The following is a 10,456-nucleotide window of genomic DNA, read 5'->3' on the forward strand; positions in this document are numbered from 1 at the left end:
ATCAACATTTCAGATTCGTCCACTAGTGGTTCGGTTTCACTGGACTACACGCCTTCGACTCCGATGTATGATGTGGAGGTTCCCTCGGATGAGCCACTCCCTTTTGTCCCTCGACGCAGGTTTAGGCGTACGGGGAATAAGAGAGAATACATTCGACAGTTTGAACGTCCCTAGAAGGGAGTGTTTGTAAATTTTTGTTCAATTTTTGTAAGAGAGGCTGCAAACTCTCATGCGAATAAAGTTCTTTCTTTTGGCTTGTATACCAGCATCGCTGGGATTTTTGTATATGCGATGACTTGAAGATCTATAAAATATCTTTTGTTTCTTAATTGTCTTGGTGTATTCTGACGTATCTTATGTTTGTTTTTAAGGATGGCTCGTCGACCAGATGAGGATTTGTCAGAGGACGGGCTCGAACATAGGGGATTCATTATGGATTCTCTAAATGCATTAGCTGAAGCGATCCGAAATCAAGGGACTACGCAGAGAAGTCAGGCTCCGGAACAAGGGGTCTCTTTCGAGAAATTCTTAAAGTTGGATTCTCCTGTTTTTTCCAGTGGAGCAGACCCGGATGCGGTAGAATATTGGGTCAGTGAAATCGAACGAGTCTTTGACGTCCTCACAGTTCTTGAGGAGAAAAAGACTTTATTTGGGTCCTTTCGTTTAAAGGATGAGGCTCGTATTTGGTGGGATACCACACGAAGGATTCGATTCTCAAGCATCGACATTGTGCCTTGGGAGACTTTTAGAAAGGCATTTCTCGACAATTATTTTCCCCCTCATGCAAGGGAGAAAAAGAAGATCGAGTTTTTGGAGCTGTCTCAGGGCAGCTTGACTTTGAATGAATATGCGACCAAGTTTCAACAGTTGGAGAGGCATTGTCCCAACCTCTTCGAAGATGAGTGTGAACGGGCAAGGAAGTTTATCAGAGGCCTGAAGGAAGGACTCAAGCACTGAGTTCTTACTAGCATGCCTGCAACCTTAGCAGCGGCTGTCGAGACAGCTACTTTCCTCAATGATGACTGGGAGCGGTCCAAGAGCATTCAGACCCGGAAGCCACCTTCAACAGGTGGCGATCGAAGACGGATGCAGCCACGGTCAGGCCAAGCAGCCATTGTTGCCCATCAAAATTGAAGAAGGTAAGCAGCCAGTTCTGCCTGTGAAGATGGAAGGAGAGAACCTGTCAAGTCCCCCGGCAAAAAGGCAGTGAAACCAGTACCGTCCGCTACGACGACCTCCTAGTAGAGCTTGTGGTAAATGTGGGAGATTTCATGCGGGCCAACCTTGTCCCCGCGAGACAGGCGGTTGTTTATATTGTGGCAAGATGGGCCATTTCATCCGCGATTGCCGCAAGAAGGCGGCAGACGAATTCAGGCAGGCCACTGGTGCGTCCCAGTTTCCCCTGCAGCTGCAGGCACCACCGTCGACCCAGCCAGAGCAACCACAGACCAGCGACATGAAGAAAGCTCCTGCGCGAGTCTATACAGCTACGGCCGAGCAGTTGACTAGAGGAGATCTCGTGCAAGGTACGATTTTAGTTGCAGATCGTGCGGCTTTTGTTCTTTTCGATTGTGGTGCCACTCACACGTTTATTTCTGTAAGTTTTGCTGCACAATTGAAATTGCCTGTAGCTCGATTAGACTCTGCTTTAGATGTTTATAATCCGATCGGGAAGAATACAGTTTGCGTCACCTACTTGCCAGATTTAGATGTGGTCGTGGCCGAGCGACATATGCTAGCCTGTGCCATTTTGCTCGAGATGTCTGAATTTGATGTTGTCCTGGGCATGGATTGGTTGCACAAATACCATGCCAAGGTTTTATGTCGTGAGGGTAGAATTGTTTTGTCTCCTCCAGGCTCTTCGAAGATGGAATTTTGGATTCCACAGTCGGTGCGGGAGACCAAGATGATTTCAGCATTTAAAGCGTAGAGCTTCTTGCGGAAGGGATGTTTCGCTTTTCTCGTGAATCTTATTCAGTCAGTTGAGTCACTTATCCCCCTTGGCGAGTTGGATATAGTACGTGATTACCCCGACGTTTTTCCCCAAGAGTTGCCTGGTCTTCCTCCTCCCCGAGAGGTGGAGTTTTGTATTGATTTGTTGCCCGACACCACACCCGTCTCGAAGGCTCCGTACCGTATGGCGCCTGCAGAGCTTGAAGAGCTCAAAAAGCAGCTTCAGGAGCTTATGATTCAGGGGTTTATTTGCCCTAGTGTGTCACCCTGGGGAGCTCCTATTTTGTTCATGAAAAAGAAGGACGGATCTTTGAGGTTGTGCATTGATTATCGAATGCTCAACCAGGTTATGATCAAGAATAAATATCTGTTATCGCGTATTGAGGATCTGTTCGATCAACTGCAGAAAGTTAGGGTCTTCTCCAAGATTGATCTTAGATCCGGATATCATCAGATTCGGATTAAAAAAGGCGATGTTTCGAAAACAGCTTTTCGTACTCGATACGGGCATTTTGAGTTCACTGTTATGCCTTTTGGACTCACTAATGCCCCAGCAGCTTTTATGGACCTTATGAATCGAGTGTTCAGACCTTTCTTAGACACCTTCGTGATCGTATTTATCGACGACATCCTGGTCTACTCAGAGAGTTGGGAGCAACACCGGGAGCATTTGAGCATCGTCTTGGAGACCTTGCGAAGGGAGCACTTGTTTGCTAAGTTCTCCAAATGCGAATTTTGACTCGAGGAAGTGATGTTTCTAGGGCACGTCATCTCGAAGGATGGGGTGTCCGTGGATCCTGCGAAGGTTGAGGTCGTGTTGAACTGGCAACAACCAAGAAATGTGCGTGACATTCGAAGCTTTCTGGGATTAGCTGGATACTACCGCCGGTTTATCCAGGATTTCTCCAAGATTGCTCAACCTATGACCAAGTTGCTGAAGAAAGAGACTAAGTTTGTATGGGACGATAGTTGCGAGGCAAGCTTTCAGTCTCTGAAGGAGCGACTTACCTCTGCTCCTATCCTGGTCTTGCCTTCTGGCCAGGAAGGGTTCGTGATTTATATTGATGCCTCAAGCACGGGCCTGGGCGGGGTTCTTATGCAGAATAACCGAGTGATAGCATATGCCTCTCGTCAGCTCAAACCGCACGAAAAGAATTATCTTACGCATGATCTTGAGTTAGCCGCGGTAGTCTTTGCATTAAAGGTTTGGCGACATTACTTATATGGTGTGCAGTTCGAAGCTTTCACTGACCACCAGAGTCTCAAATACCTCTTTTCTCAAAATGATCTAAATATGCGTCAGCGGCGATGGCTCGAGTTTCTTAAGGATTACGATTTTTCGCTTTCCTACCATCCAGGAAAGGCGAATGTTGTAGCAGACGCCCTTAGCCGCAAATCCTCTGGAGTTTTGGTCATCACATTGGTTGTTGAGTGGAGGATGATCGAGGATTTTGTCTCGTGGAAACCTTTCTTTTCTTCAACAGGCTTGTTGCGTTTATCAAACCTCATGGTCTTTCCGGAGTTGTCTGCCTGAATTATTGCTGGGCAGAGGGTTGATCCACGCTATGAAGGGTTTAAGTCGAGTGCGGCTCAGGACGGTTCTTCGTTCCGTCTGAAGGAAGACGGTAGTGTTTGGTTTAAAGATCATCTTTGGGTCTCTAGTGACCCTGTCCTGAAGAATGAAATTTTGGCCGAAGTGCATGGATCGAAGTATACCATCCATCTCGGGGGCACAAAGATGTTTAAAGATCTACAAAGGAGTTTTTGGTGGAGCAGCATGAAGCGTGAAGTAGCAGAGTTCGTGTCTAGATGTTTGACTTGCCAGCAGGTTAAGATCGAACACTAGCGACCGGGTGGAGTCACGCAGCTAATGGAGATCCCGCTATGGAAATGGGAGGATATCGCTATGGACTTCATTGTCGGGTTACCTCGAACAAAGAAAAAGCACGACGCAATTTGGGTAATAGTTGATCGACTCACTAAATCCGCGCACTTCTTGCCTTTCCGTCTCGGCCAGTCGCTTGATAGCCTTGCGGATATGTATATTTGGGAGATCGTTCGTCTGCATGGAGTGCCAATTTCTATTATATCCGACCATGATCCGAGGTTCATTTCAAGATTCTGGGGGCAGCTCCAGCAAGCCTTGGGAACTAAACTAAAGTTTAGCACAGATTTCCACCCTCATACTGATGGGCAATCAGAATGCACTATTCAGACCCTGAAAGATATGCTACGTGCTTGTGATCATCGCAAAATTTTTCCTCTCTCCTTTGGTTTCTTTTTCTTCCTTCTCTTCCCCTTTTCCAACCTCTATTTTCCTCCTTTTTGAAGGGAGAAAAATAAAAGAAAGAAAAGAGAGAGAGAAGAGAAAAGAAAAGAAAGAAAGAGAGAGGAGGAACTCTTTTGCGCGGTCTCACTTGACCTTAATTTGAAAATATTTAGCAAATAACTCGCCTCCGTTTGGAAAATGTTGCGGGAAGATGGAGAGACGGGATTCGCTCGTCGGTACGAGGTTCGACCGTTCCTGACGCCTTTACCAGGGGTAATCGAACCAAGGATCGAATCTATGCCTTTTGCTTTGCCTAAATATAATCTAAAAATTTATTCTAACTCTAAATGCACAAAGAATCATGCTTGTGTAATGCAAGAATGTATGCTTCTTTTGAAAGATGTTTTGAAAATTTACAAGTATTCTAAGATGAACTTGATAAAAGAGTGAAGAAATGGTTGAATCTAACTTTAGAACTTTAGATAGATCAGAGAAGTTCTAAGTTTTTGAAGTAAATCAGAGTTGGGAGAATAAATGAGAAAGAATGACTTGAAGCTTTAAAAATGAAAGGAAATGAAGTTTCAAAGTCAGAGATAGACTTTGAATTTGAACTTGAATTTAGAAAAGGAAATTAATACTTGAAATGGAATTGAATTTGGATTTTGAAGTTTGAAATTTGGAATGGATCTGAGAAATCCGGATGATATTTAAGAATAGAAATGGATTTAGATTATATCCGACAATGGAATTGAAATCTAGAATTTGGAATTGGATTCCGGATCCTAAACGGAATGGGATCCAAGATTTGGAATCCAAGATGGACTTGAGTTCTGGATCCTAGAATGAGTTTGGATCTGAAGTCTAAGATCCAAATGTAGAATTGGGTTCCTGATCCTAAGATGGATTTGGATCTGAAGTCTGAGATCCAAATGTAGAATGGGGTTCTGGATCCTAAGATGGATTTTGGATCTGAAGTCTGAGATCCAAGGTGAAATTGGATTCTGGATCCTATAAGGAAATTGGATCTAAAGTCTAAGATCCAAAGTGAAATTGGAGTCTGGATCCTAAAATGGAATTGGATCTTAAGTCTGAGATCCAATGTAGAGTTGGACTCTAGACCCTAAGATGGATTTGGATCTGAAGTCTGAGATCCAAAGTAAAATTGGAGTCTGGATCCTAAGGAGGAATTGGATCTGAAGTCTGAGATAAGTGGAATTGGATCCTGGATCCTAAGATGGATTGGGATCTAAGGCCTGGAATCCATGATGCAATTTGGATCTGAAATCTAAGATCCAAAAGTAGAATTTGTATTAGAAAACTGGATCCAAGTTGATCTAACTTTGGATTTGGGTCTTGAAAGTCCAAATGGAACTTTTGAAGATGGATCTGGGTTTTGAAAAACCCAGATTGAATTTAAAATTTAAGAAGGGTCAAGATTCAAAATCAATCTCAAACTTGTGATTTTTGAATTTGAAGATAGCTTGATTTTTGAATTTGAAGATGAATCAGAAACTTCAAAGTTAAATTGAACTTTGAACTTTGATTTGAATTAGAATTTTTGAATTTTGGATATACAAATGGAATTCAAAGTCAGATTGGACTTTGAATTTAGAATAAAGAGTTGAAAATTGATTTGAGAAGTGAAGAATACATCTGAAGGAAATCACTTGGATTTTATGAAAAAGAATCTTGAAAATATGATGCAATTCTATCCTATATGATGAATGGATTTAAAGAATTTTGAGATTGGATTTTGAAAAGCTATTCCATTCTTTAAATGAATTTAAGATAAGGTTGAAAATATAATACATCCTTGACTATGGTCATTGAATGTATTATATAATAATCTATTTTTAAATTCAGGTGAAGAATAAAACATATTTTTGTGCTTTTATAGAGTTTAAAATGGAATTAACTCTCAATATACCCTGACTATGGCCATTGGTATATATTTTGAGTCAATTCTAAGTTAAACTCTAATAAAAGAAGGAAATATTTGAAAATATGATGATTTTTGAAGAGGGTCCAGTGCGGATCCAGTGTTATTTTATAAAAGATAAAAATCCTAAGTTTTGTTTACACCCTGTCTATGGCCATTGATGTAAATCATCAACTTAGAATTAATTACCTTTTACGAAATGGTGTACGTGCCATTCGTGTTCCCATTCGTGAATTTTTAAAATAAAGAGGAACATGATATGAAAACAAGCAATTCTAGAAAATATACATGTTCATACATTCTAATTTATGCAGGAAATGTAAATTTCAAATTTATACCTAATCTATTACAACTTTGTATTGCAAATATCAAAAATTTCTAATCCAAGATAGAAATTCATGCTTCTTATATCTTTCTGCAAAACAGAGTTAGCACAGGACATTGAATATATAATAAACGGATGTTATATTAAGAACTGATATATATCTATGTAGCTAATGTGCATATATACATATATGTATGTATACGTATATATAGGTATATATATATATCTATATACATATATACATATATATATATATATATAGAGGGAGAGTTAGAGAGAGAGAGTGCAGTTATAGTTGTATTTGTGCCAGCAGCACCTGCTGGGGTGGATTATGGAGTAGTTCCTTGAATGAGGGCAGCAGCTGGAGTTGAATTGGCTGGGCGGTAGAAGGGGCAAGGGGAAAAGGCTGTTGATGAGAATGGAAATGTGATGAATCAAGAAGGGATAAAGTGATGAAGGTGGTAATAGCAGGGTGGTGCTATGGAAAAAGAGATGTTGTAGAAGAACCTGCTGAATTGCAGGGGAATACCTGGGAAGAATGGAATGACAGGAATAGTGAGATGCAGTTGGATGTTAAAAAGAGGTAGTACTAAAAAGTTGATGCAATTATGCTATAGTAGTGGTTGTGTAAATGAACATAAAGGTAAGGATGGGAAGCTGCAGTGATAAAAATGAGAGGTAAAGAATGTTGTGATGACCAGCCAGACCTAACTGATGATGCAGGAGTAAAGATGGATAACAGCATAGCCTAACCATGGTAGGGGTTCTGATTTACAACAGGGAAAATGTGAGGGTGCATCAGGGGATGATATAGATATACCTGTGATAGTAAATGGAGTGAGAGTTTGATACAGGTGGTTTTGGAATAAGGAGAAAGTGACTTCAGTGATTCATTTATGATTTATCCTAATGATAAATCAATTTCATCATCTGAAGATGATGATCAACTAAGCTTAGAGGCACCTCTAACAGAGCATGAAAGTGCAGGACTAATTTGCAGAAAGTCTTCAAAGGCGTGATCTGGACATGGCTGTGGAAGATGAAATGAAAACATGGGTGGAGCAGTGGGATGTGATTTGGCAGAAATAGACATGGTAATGTCGTGACAACATGCTGAAGATGCAGGTGAAGATAGTTGATTGTAGGTGAGAATGAGAGACTGCTGAAGGTAATAAAATGGTGAATTAATAGTGAATCTATAATGAAGTTTGTGCAACACATGCAAAAGGATAGAACGAATATATGGGTACTGAGATAATAACATGAAGGGATCATGAAGAAAAAGGGGGAAAAAGAAAAAAAAACTATGAAAGATTACAGGTATGTACTAAAAAAAAAAATTAACACCCCACTGTATCATCGGATTTAGCTTGGAGCAGCACAGACTGACATCTAATAGAGTTCTTATGATGTAATTTCAGACTATACAACCCACTATCTCGTATTTTTCATGGGCAGTTGCTCCATCTCCAGATGGGGTTGAGGCTGAACCATTACCTGCTGACGAAGAGGCTCCACCCGAAGGTTATCGATGGTGGATACTAGGCTTACCATGTCGCATTGTTCAGGCCGATCTTTTAAAGGCCTGCTAACTAACTCAATATTACCTTCAATCACACTTAACCATGTCAGTTCCATCAAAATCATATGGTAGTATATTAGTAACATCAAGACACTCCACCAGCGTCTCCTTAATGGAAGCTTTAGACAGAGATATGTTTAATACAAAGAGAATGATCAAAACAGGTTTAAAGGGTGATAATGAAATAATAAAAAAAAAGGTTAAAGTTGATTCTGAAGGATTTCTGATCCAATCAAAGGGGGGGTTTACACCAATGACGGTATGACTTATGTCAGAAATCAGTACATATTCAATAAGCTAAAAAAAAAAATTGAAACATGCATACAGAATAAAACTATGTGAGGATGAAGACATTTACACGATGGTGAATCATGAGTAGGGGATAACTAAATTTATGAGAATACTCTGTACCAATACTGCAACGGGGCTGGACATCTCTGCTAACACATTGGGATCTCCTCCCAGATTTTTGGTATTGTCAAGATCAACCAGACATACCCACTCTAATCTCAGATAACATAGATTCCCAGATGCTAATCGATTGAAAACCCCTGATCTGATCAAAAGGAAACAACAAATATCTTGATACGAATAAAACATTAGCAGCAAAGTCAGCTGATTACAACATTATTTGAACGGGAAATAAATACTAATTACCTTCGTATCTCAACCCACCGCAGCTTGTATTGGAACCATGATCGAGACTTAAATTACAGAGGCAATAATAAATAAAATAAAAAATAGTTCTCCTAACAAATATTATAACAAAAACTATGAGCAGTAAATGCCAGGAGACCTTAAAACCAGACCATGTTGTGGAATTTTAACGCAATACAACCGATTGAATGACCATATACACAGTATGCGGCTAAATCTTATATAGGTAATGATTTTCACCGTTCATTTCTAACTTCCTTGTAAAAATATATATGGATGAATACAAAGGGAGAGATGAAACAGGGGTAGAATAAAATGGACGCATGTCCTGAAAAAAAACCATAACTAACGAGATGACTAAAATTAATCGATGGGATAGATTAATGGGGAAATAATACAACAAACAAAAAAAAATGATAGATACCATTAATCTAAGAAAAATGATCAACCAAAATCAATACATATAGCTGAAGTAAAATTCAGTTCACATCACTCCTAAAGAAAATGAAACCAATGTATTATTAGGATAAGAATCAAGGATGTGCGTGAGTCAAAATGACAATGAATGATGAGGGAAATAAAGGCAGAGGAAGTAGAATGGAAATAACTGAAACAAAATACAAATACGGATTGAACCAGAAACATTGATCAAAAATCATATACAAAATTTGAATCTAAGCATATATACAGAAATAATATTGCAATTTAGGCGAAGCACACAAAGGGAAATCGAAAAAACTCAAGAAAGGGTAAAAATAATGTCAGAATATGAATATTCTGTTAATGTTACACATATGTAACTCAGTTTTGCTATAAACAAACTGATATTACATGGGTGTTCCAATTAGGGCGATTAATAAGGGCAACTAAAAAAAATATATCAAAAACCAAAAGAGAAGGGGAAGGAACCTTACCAGATTGCAAGAATCCTGACGGGGCTTCCTTTCTACTCTCTTCTTAGGTTTCTTTTTTTTTTTTTTTTATGAAGAACAGGAAGAGGGGAGGAAATCGTAAAAAAAGAAGAAGAGCCGATCGATGGATGAGGAAAAGGGCACATGAAGAAGACGGTTGATGCTCGATAGATGAAAGCTGGAAAAATGGAGGAGGAGAATGGACGGGGGTCTGTTAACCACGGCTGTTACTCCCAAAAAAAATCGATCCTCCACCCCTTCTCGATGCTCTCATTTATAAGCCTTCGAAGGATCGAGAAGGCAGAGGGCCATTGCCTCCATCGCCCTTCTTTCGTAACGGATTGCCGTTGGAAAATTTCAAATTTGATCCACCTTTTTCTAAAAAAAGAAATCTTCAAAACAGTGTTTTCTTGAAATTTTCAAAAGAGTGGTTTTGCTAAAGAAGTGTTTTCAAAAAGAGGCTATATATATATATATATATATATATATTTCTTTTCTTTGTATTTTTCTACTTTTTTGTGTTTTTGAAATAAGAATTCTAAAATTAAGGAATTTTTTAAACTAAATTTACAAATATTTATAAAGGAAGGGTTTTTCTGAGAATTTTTGGGGTTATTTTGGGAAAATTCTTTCAGAAGATGGGTTTGGACCCAGATTTTGAGAAAATGTTCGAGTTTTGACACTCGAATCGAGAAATTCAATATGATGGATCCAAACGGATGTCGAATGGACTATTCGAGCTATTTAAAGGCTATTTTTGGTATTTTCTATAATTTTAATTTAAAATTTGAACAAGGAGATTCAGATTTGGATCTGGACA

At 39.4% G+C, this 10,456-nt stretch overlaps 1 protein-coding gene across 1 annotated transcript; it reads left to right on the forward strand.

Moving 5' to 3' along the window:
* Nucleotides 1-372: 372 nt before the first annotated feature.
* LOC149816715 (uncharacterized) lies at nucleotides 373-957 on the forward strand. Its single transcript, XM_089986951.1, has one exon. The coding sequence runs from the start codon at nucleotides 373-375 to the stop codon at nucleotides 955-957; it is 585 nt and encodes a 194-aa protein (XP_089843077.1).
* Nucleotides 958-10,456: the final 9,499 nt, after the last annotated feature.

This window comes from Nuphar pumila, chromosome 14 (genome assembly GCF_984573655.1).
Source record: "Nuphar pumila chromosome 14, dmNupPumi1.hap1.1, whole genome shotgun sequence".
NCBI lineage: Eukaryota > Viridiplantae > Streptophyta > Magnoliopsida > Nymphaeales > Nymphaeaceae > Nuphar > Nuphar pumila.

What these genes read in the sequence shown, in the direction of transcription:
- LOC149816715 (XM_089986951.1), top strand. Translation starts at nt 373, where the DNA reads ATGGCTCGTCGACCAGATGAGGATTTGTCAGAGGACGGGCTCGAACAT.